Below are 20,547 nucleotides of genomic sequence, written 5' to 3' on the forward strand. Positions count from 1 at the left end.
CCCAAATGAGGACATTGGCAGGGAGGCTGGAAAGGAGGGGTGGCTCCCAGAAACTCCACGAAGTGGGAATCAGCAGGACTTGATGACTGATCAGACGTGGGTAGTGAGAAATGAAGCTGTCTTGACGTTAGCTCTTAAGCTTGTTTGTGTCTCCTCCAAAATTCATGTTGAAACTTAATCTCCAATGCAACAGTATTAAGAGGTGGGGCCTCTAGGTGGAACTAGTGCCTTTTACAAAGGCTGGAGGGAACTAGCTAGGCCCTTTTTGCCCTTCTGTCCCTTCTGCCACGTGAGGACACAACACTCGTCCCCCTCAAGAGGATGCAGTATTCAAGGTGTCAACATGGAAGCAGATTGACTGCACTCTCACCAGACTCTGAACCTGCTGGCACCTTGATCTTGGGCTTCCCAGCCTCTCAACTGTGAGAAATCCATTTCTACTGTCTGTAAATTATCCAATCTCAGGTATCTTGTTAGAGCAGCACAAACAGGCTAGGAAAGTGACCAAAAATATCACTGGAAATGGAAAATAGCATGGGAAATGATGAGGTTGAGATGGCATTCGAACTAATCCCATCCTACATGTTCTTCTCTCTTCCTGGAGTTCCTGTGGAGTATACAGTTTGTGTTACACATCTTCAGACTTAATTCTAGCTCTACATTGTCAGCACTGGTCTCTAATTATTGCTCATTTTTTTTTTGTGCTTTAAAAATATATGTCTTATTTTATTTTTGCACCAGTTTCTCACAGGGTCTAAGCTAATATTGGGCTCATAATAAGTGCTTAATAAATAATAACTTACTAAAGACATTTGAGCCAAAAGACAAAAGACTTCCTTTGATCGGAGTCAACTAATGTTTCACAGACAAATGTTTAAAATTGCCTTTTCAGCCAGCCTAAGCAAGAGCAAGACCCCATCTCTACAAAAAATAGAAAAATTAGCTGGGCATGGTGGTTCACACCCAAGTCCCAGCTAGTCGGGAGGCTGAGCCATGAGGATTGTTTGAGCCCAGGAGTTTGAGGTTGCAGTAAGCTATGATCATTCCACTGCACTATAGCTAGGGCAATAGAGCAAGATGCTATCTCAAAAGAAACAAAAAATTTGCTTTTCATCATAACATTAGGAAATTGTCCAGGCTTGGTGGCACATGTCTGTAATTCCCGCTACTCAGGAGGCTGAGGTAGGAGGATCGCTTGAGCTGAAAACCAGCCTGGACAACATAGGGAGACATTGTTTCAAAAAAAGAAAAACTAATATGTTAGTGGATATATGTTTGTATCATAATTTTTTTTAATTTTTAAAATTTTACTTTTAATTGATAAGCAACAAGTATATATAATTTATGGGGTACAATGTAATGTTTCTATACATGTATACATTGTGGAATGAGCAAATGAGGCTAATTAGCACATTCGTGACCTCAAATATTTATCATTTCTTTGTAGTGAGAATATTTAAAATCCTCTTTTTTAGCTATTTTGAAATACATAATACATTATTATTAACTACAGTCCCCTTACTGCACAACAGAACACCAGCACTTGCTCCCATATCTAAAGGAAACTTCATACCCACTAACCAAAGTCCCCCCACTCCCCATGCACCCCCTAGCCCAGCCTCTGGTAACCACCATTTCACGGTCTACTTACATGAGTTCGACTTTTTATGATTCCACATATAAGTGAGATCATATGGCATTTGCCTCTGCATCACATATTTTTAAAAGAAACAAACAAGACCTATCCAAATGCTAAGTAATTCTGTTAATGAAATAGAAACATATTTTGTTATATTCAAGTTTGTTTTACAATTATTTCTACTCAATATATTTTAAATATATTATAAAATTTGGGCACAAAATTTCCATAAAAATTTTTCTAGAATCTCTAAATATTGTGATTTAAATAGTGGCTGGGGGTGGTGGCTCACGCCTGCAATCCTAGCACTTTGGGAGGCTGAGGCAGAAGTATTGTGTGGGGTCAGAAGTTGGAGACCAGCCTGAGGAACAGTGAGATCCCCTCTCTACCAAAAATAGAAAAACGAATTAGCCAGGTGTGGTGGCTCATGCCTGTAGTTCCAGCTACTGAGGAAGCTGAGGCCAGAGGATGGCTTGAGCCCAGGAGTTCAAGGTTACAGTGAGCTGTGATGATGCCACTGCACTTTACCTGGGACGACAGAGCAAGACTCTGAATAAATAAATAAATAAATAAATAGTATATACTTAGGTCGTGTGAACAGTAATGTGGAAAAAAGTGGCCAATTATTTTCATTAAAAAACAAAACAAAACAGAATATACTTAAAATGCTGACCCTCTCAGGATGTTTTTTTTCCATAAAGTATCCCAGTCATCTGACATCACTAAGGGATATGTCTAAGTAAATTTTAAAGATAATTTTTATATCCCGAAATGTCAAAAAGCTTTTCCTATAAATATTGGTAAAATGCATCCCACATATTACCCTCTTTTCTTAAGTGATGCTAGATCCTCACTATGGGCGCTCACCAATCTAATTAGCACTGTAGTGTACACCACCGCCCCGACAAGACATAGCGTGCTTTCACTTTGCTGGCTATCCACGGGCTGGACTGGAACAGTGTAACTCAACCCCTGCTCCCCTTGAGTTTAGCGCTTCTAATGGGTAACTCAGCAAGCCAGGGGATCAACGCCGTTAAGAATTATTCATTAATTAAAAGTAAGATTCTAGGTGACAGCCCAAGTAAAGAGCAGAAGTTCTGTCTCCGCTTTCTCATTATTCGTACCTAAATTAGAGAGCTAACGGTCCCTTCAGTCCGGCAGCTGGAAAGTGCATGTCACCATCCTGATACACAGGCACACACACTCACGCACATTATCGCCCACCACACTCCTGACCCACGTTGTCCTCTATGTGATTTAGCTCATTTTATCGTCACAGCCATCCCACAAATGGGCAAGTTTGCATCCCAGTTTTATGGAGATGGAAGTAACCCCAAAGGACAGCTGGGACTTGAATCTCAGTCTCCAAATCTGACTCCAACAACTCTCCATAAAACCACACTGGTGAGCACAACGTCCACTACCTGGTGCCACTGACAAAGACTCCAATGACTGAAGCCACTACAGCCATCACTATCGCCACGCTGTCTACAGTGTGTGGGGTGCTGTGCCAGGAACCTGACAACAGCAATGCCCGGAGCCCTTGTTACCAACCCCTTGTTCAGAAGTGGCTTTAACCAAGGTCACTAGCAAGCAAATGATAGAAATGGGATTTGAAGACTTCTCTAGTTCCATCCAGTCCCCAACTTGGTCACCACAAAGTAATGAAAAACAGCACAGCCAGGGAATTTTAATGTTCTTTTTATCCAATTTAATGTGATGGTTACAACCTAATCCAATATGTCATACTTAACTTTGGATCTTCCTTTCTTAGAGAATTTAGTATTAGCATTCAAGCAACATTGAAATGCTAGCAATATGTGTATAAATAAATACACACACACATATATATATACCTATATATATATTATTTATAGCTAGCCATTGGCGTTTTCCCAAAATGATAGGTATATTAAGGGTATCAAGAGCCTGGTACACTCAGTCCCTGGGGGGCAGAAGACGGAGCTGAGGAGAAAGGGATCTGAAGAAGTTGGATGAAAGGGCAAAAGAACAGGCCCTAACTGCTACTGCCACCTTAACCCTTTGCTTCCTTGGCATGAACAATTCTTACAGAAGGCTGGCTGGCTGGCAGCCTGGTTTTCTGTTTTAAAGCAGGAAAAAGTGTACTGCAAACTGAAAACATTTTCTCCTCCAAAATGGGTAGATGAGGATGACATTTAAGATTATCCACAATCTGGACCCAAGCTCTCTCTCCAAACCCTTTGCAGATTTCTCCATGGGGGATCCTCTGCTCTAGTCCTACTGCTCATCCACAGTCTTCCAAATCCATAATACAAATCTCAGGCCACATACTGGCAGCCCAAGTGCCAAACCCAGCTGGCAGACCTGTTTTGTTTTATCTCTGTATTTTGTGTTTTTTTTTTCCCCCCAACGAGCTAACATTTAAAATTCTAGAGATTTCACATAATTCATCTGCTGGCATTTCTTGAAAAATCTCACAATCTGGCAACATTAGATTTCCCCCTCACATGGCAAAAACTAGTCTAGAGGCGCGATGTGGCATCTCATTTTGGAGGAAGCACGTGCCCTTTGGTTCACAGTCCTCACCACTCCCTATGTCTCTCAGAGGCTGTGTCAGCATCATTATCATCAAACTCGCTCTGTTGTTTTTTCTAACAGTAAAGAAATATTTCTCTGTACCAATGTTCCTTTCAAAAATGGAAAAATGAGAGACAAAGAGAACTACATATTTTAAGAAATATGAGAGTACATACGTCTTGGTAGAGGTGAAAACGTAATATGCAAATAACCTGGCCAAGTTCATCCATCTGTGTTACCTGCTGGCATTATCATTGCCTGGTCATGAAGTTAGGTTTGCTACGGTTGATCACTCCGTCGCTCATTCTGTTTCCCTCTCTTGGAATGCCTTTACCACTCCTGGTCACACGCCTGTCTTTTTCCAGAGATCTACAGTCTATAGCCATATCTTTTGTTCTCCTCTAAATGCTGACAACTCTTTGTTAGCAGTACACATTGAACACGAATCATAGGCGATCTTAAAAATAACGGAACCCTAGACTTTTGGAACTTGAGCAGTCCAAGGTGATGACCTAAGCCTAGAGGCTACAGATCTTTTGTGGTGAGGAGCTTTTCTCTAGTGAGGACACTTGACATTGATGTAGAGTGAGGGCAGATTTCATTCCCGCATGAATTATTTACTGATGGACTCCTCAGGGCCCGGCACTGTGTCAGCAGCTGAGGCTCCACTGAGAACAGGGGAGAAGGGTCTCTGCCGTCACGGGGTTTTTGTGGGCAGGCGAGCAACAGACATTTTGCCAAGTTATTCCCCAGGGAAGGAGGCTATTGGTCAGTCTTTGTTCTTCCCAGGTCACTGACTTCCAGTGCTCCACTTTGTTGGGTGTCTATGGCTGAGGGTGGGTGGGGAGGGGAAGAATAAACGATGTGTTCTGATTCTCTCTGTTCACCATGCTTTTAAACATTTACAAGCCCCAGGGTACCTTTGTTTGGTAGTTAGCATCTCAGGGGCCCTTCCAATGTCCACAGGGTTTCAAGGCACTGCTAAGGACTGTAGGCTACAGAAAGGGTACATGCTAGAACCATTGGTTTTGGTATCCCCTTCAGTTCTCTGGCATTTCAAAGATCCATGGGCCATTAGAGTACAGTTTGACCGAAGTAGTAATTCTTCCATTACCTCTCTAACTAACCTTAATTACTGTCAGTCATCTCTTTATATCCTGCCTTAACAAGAAATGAAAACTTCCTAGGGGTCTGAGATCATGTCGTATTTCTTCCCATCTTCCCTGGGACACACTCACTTGGACACAAAAGCACTGACAAAAGATGTGGGATTTGATTTATATGAACTGAGTTTAGAGAAGGAAAATGGCTGTATAAATAAGGTATACATTAAAAATGAAGATATACCTTCAAATCAGAGCAGAGCTTTATTATATTTATATAGGCTCATAATTTTTATAGGTTCAATGGCAGTGGTTCATTATTAATTTCTAATATATTAAACATAAGAGGAGAAAAATTTTAAGTTTTGACTGGTAAACAATGAATTACTCCCTGAACAATTCTCAAAAGTTTCCCTGAAGCAATCGTTTTTCAGATTTTAGCTTTACATTTGAATGCCTTTTTCCACAATCACTATGCGCACATGAAAAGTACCAGAAAAATGATGTAACACATATAGGTCTATCTTCTCCAAAAGAGGCTTAATTTATCCCATCCCTCACCTGCCCTCCTTAAACTCCAAAGAATTTTTATCAGATGACAAATATTCTCTAGAATCACAAATAAGAAAACAAAAATAATTGTGTTTATAAGCAACCATTTGACAACTAAAATTGGTAAGTATTAAACTCAATAATTTTTCTATACTTTTCTAATCTCAGAAAATATCTTTACTTTTTCATAGAGATACCCAGGCCTACTGTACAGATTGAAAAAATTATGACATTATAAAAGAGAGATATTACAAATAAAGAAGATAGGCTGTCCTTAAAAGTTTACAAATTTAACATTTCTGAAGGTTCATAAATGGCTAGAGTTTACCATTTTGTTCTGTACCTAATGTGAATGCAAGTAAATATGTTGAATTTTCTCCAAAAAGCACTCTAATTTCTACAGAGTTAAATCACTGCACATTTCTTAAGTGCCCATGTCACATCAATCATTCTGCAACTTGGCATATCAAATGATATGCAAGGGTTTAATAAATTTCTCTCTATAATATCATATTTTAATGGATTTTTAAAAAGTGAAAAAAATATCATATTTTGTTTAGAGTTTAAATTATGGCCATCACTTTAGAAAAATGACCCACAGAGGTATGGTAACCTCTTGATTCAATGGTGCTTAATTTCATAGATATGAACTTGTTCTGGAGAAATTTTTAAATTTTCAGTGATTTTTTTTTTGTTGTTTTGCCTGATATCCGTTAAGCCAAAGTTGTTGTATTTTAATATTTGTAATTCTTCCTAATAACCCCTGGCATAATGATTTTAAAACTAATAGATTCATCCATGGATCTATACACATCATAGCCCTACTCTCCTTTAACCTTCTTTTATCAACATTTATAGGAAGTGAGTTGCACAAAGCACATGTACTTGTAATCACATTTGCAAAAAAAAAAAAAAAGCTCAAACAGCTGTGGAGACAGCAAAGATTAGAATCTGATAGTGGCTTAGAATAATGAAGAAAGGGATTGTAAGGGTTCAGCTACAGAGCTGATGAAAGATAGAAAGAAAACCTGTTCTTCAAAATCCTTAATCTGTATTACTTCTAAACACTAAATTAAAACACATACATTCTAAGAATTATAGTCAACTTGATGAATAATGTTTCTCAACCAGACAATTATTTAAGATACGTATCAAACTTTATGTTTTCCTAGCAATGAACTGGAATTTGGACATTACCTAAAATACCTAAAAGTCTTAAATTCTTTTAAATCTTATAAAATAATTTAAATTTGGTTATATGCAGCTAGTTTCTAGATAGTATTATTTATTTTCAACATAACATTTATATGTGTTATGAGCCTATAATCCTTTATCAAGTCCTGAATAATTAACTGTCATATTAATCATCAAAATAATCTTTGAAAATAGTTTATTTATCATAAATATTTTCAATACAATATTTAAGAATAGAAAGCAATTTTTATATTCATATATCTTTACATACATATAATCTTTAAGAAGATAACTCAGAACAGAAATATGACAATTATATAGAGCTATCTTTTTAAGTTGATAGTATGTTTCATTAAGTAAAGAAACACCAGAATTATTTAAACTATAAAAAAACTTGCTGTATTTTCTCACTTGGCAATTTTTATAATACTCTTAGTTTTTCCTACTCTTTTTAAATTTTAGAAGCTAGTAGCCTCAGAAATGAGACCATTTATTAAGGCAAATTAATTGCCTATAATAAATTATGCTTTTTTATGTGGCATCACTTGTGTTTTACAATTAAAATGTCTCACTTAACCAATAATTGAAACTTTTCAATTTTTAATAGGATCAATTGACTTCTATTTGATCAACACTGAGTCAATAGAAACTGATATAAACATAAACAGAATTAATTATGCAATCTGACCACTTAATTTTTAATATATTTCTTTGACCAAAAAAAGTCTCTTTAGAATATGAATCATTTTTATCATTCATGTCATTTTTATCAAAGCTTTGCAAGAATCTGTTTATTCTAAATGGGAATATACTCACGTAACACAATGTTCTTTCATTTTCTTTTCTTAAATCCATGACCATGCTTACTATTTTATAGGCGTGTTCAGAGAAAATCAACTAATCCTCATATATATGATGGCTTCATTCTTATAGGTCACTATTTTCTTTCTCAAGTTGCTTTCAATATTACTAACAAGAGGGAAAGTGTATGGAGAACTTCCATCGGGTCACGGACTTTGCAGATGTTACTGAATAGATAAACCACTTAAATGACTGAATACTCCTTAATAATCAGTGCAGTGGTCATCTGGCATAAATGGAAAAGCATCCTTCAAAACTTCTCTGGCTTCATTATAGTATCTTGCATCAAAATATTAACCTCTGGATTTTAGGGGCAGAATCTATTAATGCCTAAAACATATATTTAGACTAAAATTCTACATAAATATTAGATTTGTGAAAAGAACCAATTAACTTTTGAAAGAAAATGAAATGATGACCAGTCTAGTGCTACTTGATAAAACTATTGTGTAATAGATTCTGGGATCACAGATTTAGGGAAGAATGTATAATCCTTCATCAAAGAGTGGCAGCTTATCCACAAAGCTTCCTATTCCCGATGGGCTATTCTTTTAAAAGTGGTAACGAGGACTTAAAAACTACGTAACACTCCTCCACCAAAATTAGCTATTTATACCAAAGATTTTTAATCCTGAAAAAACCAGAACCTCACCCGGAAAGCCTTTGAGATACTTTCCTTTGGGGAAAAAAAAGCAAAATGTGCATTAATAATTTATATGTATTCCTAAATCAAATGGTCATGTTCCAGACTTAACCAGAAGGTATATTAGTAAAAGGATAAAAATAAAATAATAAAAAACAATCCCTAGAAGGCTTACATTAATAACATTTTTCCGAGACTAAGAACTATTTATACTTTGCTTTCTTCAACATTCAAAATTTTCAAAGTGAATTATATAGCCTTTTCAAAGTGAATTATATAGCCTTTTCAAAGTTCAAGTGGTAATCACACAACCAATCCACATATCTTACATCACATTTAAATGAAATACGTGATACATTAATGATTTGTTTTAAGTAATTCACATTACCCTTTGCTGATAGCTAAATATAAAATATACAAAACTTGATATGTTAAAATTCCCACCTGAAGTACAATATAGTTTCTAAAAGCTACTTTCATCAGATGATGGGAGGAGAATTAACCGATGGCATCTTGTAGAACAAGCACTTGGTCCTCTCCAGATCTCTCACTTGTCACAAGATATCAAACACCTGCATAGTGGAGGTGAACTAGATTTGAAAACTCAGATTTTATATAAAACTTGAAGAAAAAGAGATTAGATTTCTGCCATAGCTATACTGATTGAGGGTTGACCTAACTTGCTAACATCATACTTAAATGAAATGCAAGATTATATTTTTACCGAAATTACCTTAAGCCAGAATACCAAGAGTTTATGTATCTTAAAATTTAACATTTATTTTACAAATGCATTCATGCTATGTGACTTAAAGACAATAAAATATCATTCATCTTTCATGTTTCTAATAAATAACTTTTTGGTTATCTGTGTGGATTTTGCATACATGTGTAATAATGATATCCTTCAAGTATCTAAATTACATAAAATGTGATAGTCATTAAATTAAGGTATTTTATATTTTTAGAATGACAGATTTATCTGATAATCTTACTTCTTTTTTAGGCTCCCTTAAAAATGCAGATTTCAGTTAGTGTATGTTTTCATTACTAATATTTTTTAATTCTTTAATTATGGACTCTAAAGCATTTACCAACATAAAGAAAGATCTAAAGTCTTCTGAGTAGTGGAAATATATAAATGATAAAAGCCATAAGGGTACATAACTTAAATTATTAAGGTGTATTAATATATATCTTTATAAATCAATATTTGAATCTGAAAATATATAAAATTAGGTCTTCTCTGTTTGAGATTGTATTTTCAACTAAAAGGTATTGTGCTTCAAGTTCTTACATGAAAAATTTTAAATATAACTTTAATTTTGCATTGATTTATTTTCTTTTAAGTTACAACACTATGCAAATACTGTACTAGCTACTGTCTTATAAATTAAAACAAAATAAAAAATTATATTGCCATCAAAACACAGGATAAAAAAATGTTTGAAGTATTTTATCTTTAGTAAAGTATTGATTCAGAGTCCCTGCCGCACATATAATTTTTTAAATTAGTAAAAATTAAAGAAAAAAATTTTATTGGTAAATAAACTTAACAAACCAAGATTGTTTATAAAAGATTTGTAAGGCCAGAGTCTTTTCATTCAGACATTGTATATTCTAGGACAAAAGTAACCATTGAAAAGTAATTTTGCTTTACATAATTTTTTAATCACAGAAAACATAATAGGTTTCTCTGTTCATATTTGGCAAGAAAAATTATAAAGAGGCATAAAAATCACTTTAAAAGTAAGGATTCATTTCTGGTTTGATAGGTATACCTAACCTATGAGTAACAGCTTTAATTCTTATTTAAATTAAAATTTATTTTAAATGTTAAATATGCTAGCACCTTCGTGGGAGAAAAACAAATAGAATCTTAAGTAGAAATATTAACTTATAAATGTATTACAGATGGAAAATGCCTACTCTGTTTTAATTTGAAGGATAACATCCTGGTAGAAGTTCTCTTTAGCCTTCACCCCTTTCTGAATCTAAATTCATTGATAGTTTTGTAAGACAACAAGCACACTTTCTTTTTCCTAGGAAGTATGATTATTTTCAAAAAGCTTTTCTAATTATTTTAGAATCTTTTGAAAGTATTAGCCAATAAGATGAGGATTAACATTTCAGTTATTTTCACTATGTCAAGTTATTCTACAACTATTACTGATATTATCATATGATTCAGCAATATCCTTGTAAGAAGACTGCCTTATTTCTGGGATAATCAAGAGACAAAATATGATTATACTATAGCTTTTATTCTTTTGCAACATTATAATAAGTCACTTATTTCAATGACTAGTATTAGTTGTTATTATTTGCAGTAATTTTAGCCTACATTTATTATTATCATCATTACACAAAATTAAAGTGAAAAAATTTATGATTTTAAATATTCATTTCATTTTAGATTAAAAGTATAGAAAAATATAACTCTGTTCAAGATGCTTTTTTTGCTCCTTAGAGGAAAAAAAAGTCACAGATTTTTTTCTTCTTCAAGAACCATAGGACTGACAGCTTTCTTTAGCTGGAAGTTATTATAAATTCTTAACAAAATAAAATTTACAGCTGTCTTCTTCTGGTTTTCATAATTATTTTAAATGACAAGCCCTATACCAGTTTGTTTTTTAGAGCTATTTAAAAGAACCAGTCCCTTGCCAGTGTTTTCCACCTACATGTTCACAAACTCCAAGTTCTCTCATAAAAGTATTAGCATAGATGTTACACTTTAAAAGAGCATTTGGTAGACTGAAAATAAACAACAGGAATACTTTTTAATAGGTTTGATTTATAATTACCAAAATAAACACAGTCCAATATAAGTATATTTGCATGTGCTTCATGCAAACCCTTTAAAATATTTCATGCATTTCTTGTTGAAAATTACATTAAAATAATTTCATCCTGTCTTTTCACTCTCTGCATAACATACCTTTCAGTGTGTAGTTCAAGAACATGAACTCTCCTAAGAGACCATTGCAGTATAGAAGCCACATGCTGGACACAATAGGATGCTGGAGTTGCTCTTGAGTGAGGACCTCTTCTTTGGAAACGCTCCTATTATCAAAAAGACACCTCCTCCCGCAGAGAGGGGGGTCAACAATTCTAATCATAAAATATTAGTTGAGAGTAACTTAACTCATGATGAAACAATCCACTCTAATAAAAATGTAGCTTTTCCTTTAGGGGAACGGGGAATGGGAACCATGAAGTCACGTCATCCTACTATTCAGAGGTGCTTCACTGCATTCGTGTATATTCACAGAGGGGCTTCACAAGCTGACTGAAGGGGGACAGTCATCACCAAGCTGTTGTTTCTTTCTGAGTAAGGGCAATCTGAAGAGGACTTATCATAAGAATTCTGGCAAGTGTAGCTAATAATTGAAGAAATAACAGAATGACAAAATACATTGATTAAAAGCCTTATCTTCAAAGATAAGAGAGAGATCTTTGACAGTTACCTCCTAAATGGTCTTTTTAAATAATCAGTATTTTGGGTTTTTTTTTAAGGTCTCTATATAGAAAATTGTAACTTCATGTTCGGTACCATATACAAAGAAATCACACCTATGAAATAGAGCTGTTAAAATGTTTTCTTTCCTCCATCAATATAAAGAACTATATACAATATTTGGAATCTCTTGGATTCATTTTAAAAAAACAAAGTTATAATTCTCATAGAGATCTAAAATGCATATACTTAAAAGTGAAAAAACTTATAAGTTGTTTTCTGTACTTACCCAATTAACTTAAATGACAAAATTTGCCCTTTAGACTGCTTTTCCTGTCAAATTCACTGCTACACACAGAAAATGTTCAAAGGACAATCACTCATTAAAAAAGATATTCATATGCATAGTTTCTCCCCCCCTTTCCTTTTCTTTTCCTTCTTCCCTCCCTTCCTCTTTTCTTTCCTTCCTTCCTCCTTCCCTTATCTCCCTTTGGTTTTGAGACAGAGACCAAGTAGACCCAGTTATTAAATAGCTATTTGGTATTAAATAATACAGTCCTACCCCAGGGCAACTAAATCACATCATCCTCACCCCTTCCCAACTACTATAATGGAAGTAAAAATTATTCCACAATATTTGAGATTATGTTATCAATAAACAATATCCCACAATGACTTTTACATCATTACATAAACAATACAATTTTATATAAGTGAGTGCAAGTGTGAATATATGCACTATGATTTACCCAAAACACTTCATTTTCAAAAGGCGTTATGTTTTTTTTGCATGCTCCAGTGTAAACTAGAGGACAATAAATGTGGGGAAAATGGTAAAAAACAAAACAAAAAACCCACAATTTCCATAAGCAATTATTAAATCCTAAACTTACAAAAAAGAATGGAACCAAAGCTTGGTAATATGTTACATTTCACTCCACACATGCTCCTAAACATATTAAAATTACCTGTTATCTGAAGGAAGTCAAGGAACTCAGTTAAGACTGCCACCTATCATAAACTTGTTTGAAAAGTCAGTGCTACCATATCCTAACTCTTGTAAGATTCCAAGAAAGTACCATCTGGGCTGTAAAGTCTCTTCATTATCATTATTATTCTTACATGATATGGTTTCAATCATCTACTTACTATACTTATGAGTATGTCCTATGATACTGATGTTCATTTGCACAGTGACTAATTTAAAACAGAAAGACACAGGTTTGACTAGATCACTATCTTTAACGAATTCCATGTAGGTATTCTAACAGGCAATCACCTGAGTTATTTAATCAAAACTATAGAAAAATTTATCAAAATTCCTTTAAAAGAATGAATCCTATTGTACTTTGGGGGTATGAAATATCTATATATCTTAGAGCATGTTTCTGCATTTTGATAGTTTATATTCTAATGGTTGCCTAAAATAATTCCTTGAAAATGGTAAAGTGCATTATATTAGCATTTAAAACTGTTTTAAATGAATGTTTTAAGCTGGGAAAACACCAATCCAACTCCAATAGTCTACAGAGAAGAAAATTAAAATATAACAAGAAACACAGTTCCTACCAAGTTTTTTCTCCTGAAGGTAAAGAACAATGTCACTGTGGGAACTTTATATGCACTATAAAATAGTTACATTTTTTTAGAAATCCTACATACTATGGGTATATTAGAATACTTATCTATATTAATCTTACATTCTATGCTTTTAATATTTTATTTTATGGAGACTACAAGCATATATTACAATAAAGAACACAATATGGACCAAAGCCTATGAAAATCTTAATGTGGTTTTTCAGAAGAGAATAAAAAGCTGATAAAGCAGAAGCTGACCAGATAAAAATAGGAAATAAATGCAAATATCACAGTGGGAATGGATAATAGTCACCATCTTTCCATGTTTCCATTAAGGAATTACCTCCACATGCATTACCTTTCATTGTCAGGATTATATCTACCACCTTATAATAGTTATAATACACGTGTTAGATATAATACATGTGTTAGATATACACCCATAATTCTAAGAAATCCCTGAATAAAACTCAACTAGAATGTTGATATAAACAAAAAAGGAAATAACCTAGATGGATAATGATTACCATTTATGACTGCAAAGGCTATAAAATCTTTTGATGGGCAAGAAAATATGCCTTGAGGCATATTGTATTTGAGGGGAAAAAGGCTATTTTAATTGAAAATGCATTAATGAATTGTGTCCTCATGCTTTATATAATTCTTAGAAAAAGTTCAAATTACGTCCCCAAAAGGATGTTTTAATTATGAGAAGCAATATTTTGAAACTCTTACAAGGCATCACACTTGTTTGGAAACAAATGACTTCTCAAGATGGAGAAATATTACTATCAATCACCAACGAGTTAATTCTACATAATAAGGCAGGTTTGGATGCAAACTGATCCATTGTGGAATGCTGTATCTAAAATTGATTACAACAGCACTCAAAATGAATGCAGCCCTCCAAACCACTTCTTTGCTCAGAAACATTAATCTCAATTAGAAGGAGAGCTTCATAATGGTAATGCTTGGTATAAAAAAGTGTAAAATAAATCAGGTTTTATAAGACACAACAATTAATCAGTTTTCAGACTAAGAATTTTTTTTTTTTTATTGAATCACAAAATTTCCATCCGGACTCTTAAAACAGCTGATATCTCCAAAATTAAGTTTTAAATGTGTCTTAAAAGAAGCCTACATAAAATAATTTTTAAAACTTAGTTGTAGAAACTTTTAAATAACATTGTATTATTGTGCTATCCTTTCAATACACTTCTTTATTGTGAATGCATGTGTTAAATTCTTTTCCGGACTATCATTCCACTTTATAAGAACAATCTGAACACAGACTTCAACTGAAAATTCAAAGAAATGTATAATTCGTTGTGGATTCAGAGTAAAAGTTTGGTGGCAAATTATTATATTCTTGGCTCACATTCTCAACCCACATGAAGAAAGTATATCCTGAAAGTCAAAATGGACATTTGACTATCAAACAGAACATGGGGTAGATAAGCAATGTGTAATTGAACATGCTTAACAGGTTTCTACAACACAGCTTCAAGAAAAGGGCAGACAATTCATTACTGCTGCTAAATGCACTGATTCACATAAGTAAAATACTTGGATAATATTCTGCCACCATGCAGAAATCAAATTTTTAAACGGTAAAATAAAGGTTAATAAAGGGGCATACATGTATTTATTAAAATAATAAACATTAAAAAACTAATAAAGTTAGCTTTTTGGTGCTTTTATATCAGACTATGATCACGCTCCAAAGTTATGTCCTAGTATCATTGTAAGTAGGATAAACTTCAGCATTTCCAAACATACTTTCACAGCTATTACAAAAACATCATTTTTTTTTTTTTCTTGTACATCCAGCCTAACCTTGATTCAGTATTTCTGACAGGTCATTCTACTCACAATGATAGCCATACACTTCTTCCTGGTTTCTTATTTGCTTGACTCTTTACAAAGAGAATAATTACTCTTAGCTCTCAGAAGCAAAGCTAAGAAAGACTAACTTGAACTTACTAACTGGATCATTATTGTTTAGCTAGGTTTTCTTTCCAAATAAATTAAAAAAACTTTTCACTCTATTTAGGAGCTTTCTTCTATTCAAACATAAGCATCCTTATCTTTCTTTGTCTTCACCCTAATAAAGCAGGTTCCCTTTTCTAAACCAAAAGACTTATGACACGCCTACAAAATCATAGTAAGAAAAGCCTCTATAATTTACCCAAAATATTTCTTTCTAGAAAATAAACACAGCCATACAAAATAATTCCATTTGGAGAAATAACTAGTCATAATTCTATAAATCTATCTGCTTTACTTCAAATAATCAAGCAATTTCTATTAGTGTCCATATTCTCTGTCAATAGGTTGCTAACTTTAATGCTGTTAACATAGGATATTCATGTAGTTTTCAAAATATATAAACACTGCCATGGTTATTAGTATAACTACATTTTTCATAAAAATTGAGCAGCATATATAAAATGCATATTTGTCTTATTTGAAGGAAACACTTTTTCTAATAATATATAATCTTTTTTAAGTTATCTAAAGTAAAACATATTTACTATTGCAAAAATAGTACCTTTACATAAGAAGGATATTAAACTTCATGTAATAAAAAAGGCAAGATTGTTAAGGAAAATGTAACAGGGAGAAAGATGCAGACAATCTTGAAATATACAATAGAATGACTAAACTCATTATAAACCCCTATCTTTGAAGAATTTTGGAATAATTTGTGAATGCCATGACATTTTAAAGTGGGATTAGCAAGTCTTATTACTGAACTAACCTCTCACTCTTAGATCAAGAATTAAATATTTGCTCTGCATTTAGAATCACAAATCGAAACTTTCAGGGCTCATACAAGAATTTTATATACTAAGAAATACATACTCAAAGTTTTAGATAATTAAAAGTCTATTAAGGAACAGGCAAAGCAAGATTGTTTATAAAATTTTGTGTTTTAACTGAAAGATTAAAATATATAATGATTTATAACTATACATTTAATTATAAACTCTTTTCCTAATATACTATAAGATTACAAATACTTCTCCAAGTAGGCATCCGTGAAAGGGGGTGTGCGCTGTCGTATTTTAAACAATTTCACTAAGGGAATCAAATCAAGTTCTGTTCAGTTGCCATACCAGCTTTTGAGGTACTCGTCCAAGCTTTCCAAAGATGCCAGATCTGCCTTTTTTTATGTCTTATGACAACAGAAGGGATAGGTAATGCCTGAACATATTTCTATTTCTAGTGAAAAGACCACCCAGTGGATTCTGCCAGAGTCTACAAACGTTCGACAAATACATTGTCAGAAGATAAGAAATAGAGTATGATGAAGAGACAGTCCTGTTCTTTCCCAGTTGTCTGGGGCCCTGAAGAAAGTCTAGGACAGCTCTCAGCCTTTCATTTCTATTGCACCTACTCAGAAGTACCTAGCAACTTTTCTCCACCTTTAAATTATGATGACTTCAGAAAACAAATGTATTTCATGTATTACAAGGTAGAATTAGTTACCCTCTCTCCACAATAAAAATTAACAAGTTACCACTACAACTACCTTAAAGGTAAGGCGGTTAGAATGGAATCCAAACTGCATATAATAAGATGCTCAGCAAAGATCAATCAGAAATAACATGCCTCAGCCTAAAATAACGTGAAGCCTTTTCCAATCGGTTGTAAAATACGATACGGACTTAAAAAGATTGAGTTGCAGACTCACAGATTTGTAATTTTTTAAATGCCCAGTTCAGGATATTTTTTGTTTGTTTCCAGCCCCCTCCGGAGTTTCCAGATCAAGTTTCAGTCGTGATCCACTACTCCCCACACCACCCCTCGCCCCTGATTCTCCTGCCTTCGCTCCCTCGCAACTTGGCTCCCTCATAGTTGGGGGAGCTTTCTCTCCACTTCCCGGGATAGTAGTGACATCCCAGGGCTCTGTCCCCGCTGGAAGCCCCACAGGATCCTGTCAGACACCCTCTCAGAGGACGCGGGGCCCCGGCACAAATCTGAGCATCACCCCGGTGAGGGCAAGACCGCCGGACTCCCCGCCCCCACTGAGCGCCCAGCCTCTGGGCTGCCTTCCTCGGGAAACGCGGGAGCCGGGGGCTCCCGGAACAGGGGGCGCAGTGCCCGGGCCCCCAGGCGAGCCGCACCGGCGAAGTTCCCACCTGAGCAGGCTGCGGGAGGTGTCAGCAGCTAGGGAGGGGCGGGGATGGGGAGGCCGGGAACCCGGAGGCCGGACCCGGGAGAGCCTGCTCGCCAAGGAGATGCTCGGCGGCCAGCGCGGCCGGCCAACTTGCCGCCGCCTCCCGGAGTGGCTCAGAGAAGCGCGCCGCCCGCGCCCGCTCGCGCCTGCCCGCCCGCCCGCTCCCGGCGCCGGGGCCCGGGCACTGGGACCCCAGAAAGGAAGGAGGGCGCGCCGGCGGCGGCGCCGCACTTACCGCGCTCGGCTCGCCCGCGCCGCCGGCTCGCTCCCCGGCCGCAGCCGCCGCGTCCACCCGAGCAGCGCGCACACACGGCGCTTGGCCAAATTCAAAGGAGCCGGGCGCGGGGGAGGGGCCCCTCCGAGGGAGCGGAGCGTGGGGGCCGGGGGGGCGGGGAGGGGGAACGGCAAGTGTTACAACTTCCTTCCCTGCCCTCCGCCCGGCCGCGGCGGGCGAGGGACGCGGCGAGGGGAGGGCAGCGCGCGCGGAGCGCCAATGAGTTCACTTTCTTTTTCTCCCCCCGCGCTCTCCCCCTCTCCCTTCCCGCCGGCCCCCTCCAGCCTCCTCCTCGGCTGACGAGGCCCGGCCGGAGTTTTCGGTTCTCCGCCCGGGAGCCGAGGACGGAGGAGGCAGAAGAGGAGGGAAGGTGAGGAGGAGAGCGGGGCGCCGTGCCAGGGAGCAGCATCCAGGACGGTAATTGTGTGACGGGGGGACGCGCCGGCCGAGTGTGCCCGCGGCCAGGCGCGTACACGTGTCCGTGTGTGAGAGAGAGAGAGTGAGAGGAGAGGAGAGGAGAGGAGAGGAGAGGAGAGGAGAGGAGAGGAGAGGAGAGGAGCCTACCAAGCGCTTCCCCCGGTGCGATCGCGGGAGAGCCCAATCACGGGGCGAGCTGGACCCGGCCGTGATCATTTATAATCCTTGACTCCTCCGCTCCGCCACTTGTCAAGATGACAGGTACTTTATTTCTTCTTCTTCTTTATTCAAAAAAAGAGATTCCCCGTTCACTGCCTTTTTCTGTCAAATGGGATTTGCCGGACTGAACCACGTTCGCCGCCCCTCCCTCCTCCCCTCCTCCCGGCCGCGTCGGCCCGGGAAAGCACCGTGGCTCCCATGCTGTGACCAATCAGTGCATCTACTACTCTCGCCGTGATTTAGGGGTCATCCATGAATAACACTTCACGCTGATGAATGGCTCTTGCCGGCTTTCGGCTCTGATGAGGGGTCTGCCCGCAGCTGATTGCAAACACTAATGAACTTACAGCGCCATCTGAAATTCACGCGCACCAACAAAGTGCGGGGGTACGTGTGTGGGGGGCTGCGCTTTTCTTCTCCGGGCGGCGGGGTGGAGGACCTGGGGGAGGGGGCGGGTAATTGCTTTGGACTTAAGTGGAAACACTTCTCTGTGTAATCAAACCTCTAACCTTCTTAGAAAACTACTTTTCTTCATCTTCCGTAGGGTGGGCATTTCGGGTCAGCTGAGTCACCCGAGGAGGTGGGAGTGCGAGACACTGCCGGGAAGATGGATTCCGGGGCAGAAGGGTGTAATTAAGGATTTCCACCCCCGGTGGGCGGCTCGTCCTTTACGGAGCCTCTGAAAATGACCTGCGCCTTCCCTGCCGGAGTGTCCTCTCGTCCGAGACTGAAAAGCGCGGTGACCTTCGGACGGGGGAGGGCAGCACGAAACACTCAGACTCCCTCAGTAGCCCCAGCTCCGCACTGTCGTAGAACAAGTGTCCGCGCCCGAGTTCAAGTATGGGGACCTCCAACAAGCGGGACTTGGCCAGGGCGGACCCTGGAGTCCCCGAAAGGCCCCACACCCCACATTTACTCTTTCTTCCCATTATCCCTTCAGATTAGCTGCCAGACACTACCCCTGCGTCAACTTTGCCGTGGGAGGGAAAAAAGTTTACTGCTCTACACGACACTGCCACTTGCTACTCACTTAAGTTCCCACCAATACTCTCGCTCCTGGCTCCCCAGCCCCTCCGGGGAGCTTTCTAAGCTGCTCGAAGTTCCGGCCGTTCTGGAATTTTGGAACAACAAACGCCCGACCTTTGCGGAGTCGCTCTCTGGCTCCGCGGCCCCTGGAACCTTCAGGCACCTTCTGCCCCGGGACCAGGCGGCAGCCGGGTAGGGCGTGCGCGCCTGGGGCGACGAGTGCGCGTGGCCCCCGTGGGGCACCCCAGAGTCCCCCGCCCTCCCCGGGGACCTGTGCAGGGCTAAGAGTCGGCGCCCGGGCCTGCCCAGGGCCAACGCGGACCTGCTCTCAGAAGTGTAGGGAGGGACTGGTGCGCTCCCAGCCTTCTCATTCCACCTTCCGCTTTGCACTTCAGAGCGGAGGGCGGAGGATGCCGCCTACCTGTACCTGACTTGACTGGGCCAGGGGGAAATACACTTGCATTTGTAACAACATGCGAACGAGAAACAGATCAAGCACTCGGAAAACAAGGGCAACGTCTCAACCTTTATGATAGTTGCTTCAAAGTTTGGCTAGAACTGACAAGCAGAATCACTGAACCCGACTTTGTGTGCCCAGACTGAGTTCACAAAGTTGCTAAGTGACCGGGCGCAGCGCAAAGCGTTGAGAAGTCTCAGTAATAAGTGAACCCGACCCGGCTCCCGGGGCGCTAGTGACGAAAAGCACCACACGCATATCTTTGCAGGAGGAATCTAGAGTCACCCTGGGGTGGATCAGTCTCCTTCTTGCCATTGAATTTCACACTTGAAAAAGATAAGGTCGTTTGGGCAGATGAAATATAGTCCCCTCTCATTCTACC

At 38.3% G+C, this 20,547-nt stretch overlaps 1 protein-coding gene across 1 annotated transcript; it reads left to right on the top strand.

The window, feature by feature from the left end:
* The first annotated feature begins 18,740 nt into the window (after nt 1-18,740).
* Nucleotides 18,741-20,254, top strand: LOC123638666. Its single transcript, XM_045552461.1, has 2 exons — nt 18,741-19,069; nt 19,227-20,254. The coding sequence occupies exon 2, from the start codon at nt 19,368-19,370 to the stop codon at nt 19,902-19,904; it is 537 nt and encodes a 178-aa protein (XP_045408417.1). The 5' UTR covers nt 18,741-19,069; nt 19,227-19,367; the 3' UTR covers nt 19,905-20,254.
* Nucleotides 20,255-20,547: the final 293 nt, after the last annotated feature.

Source organism: Lemur catta, chromosome 5 (assembly GCF_020740605.2).
Source record: "Lemur catta isolate mLemCat1 chromosome 5, mLemCat1.pri, whole genome shotgun sequence".
Classification (NCBI taxonomy): domain Eukaryota; kingdom Metazoa; phylum Chordata; class Mammalia; order Primates; family Lemuridae; genus Lemur; species Lemur catta.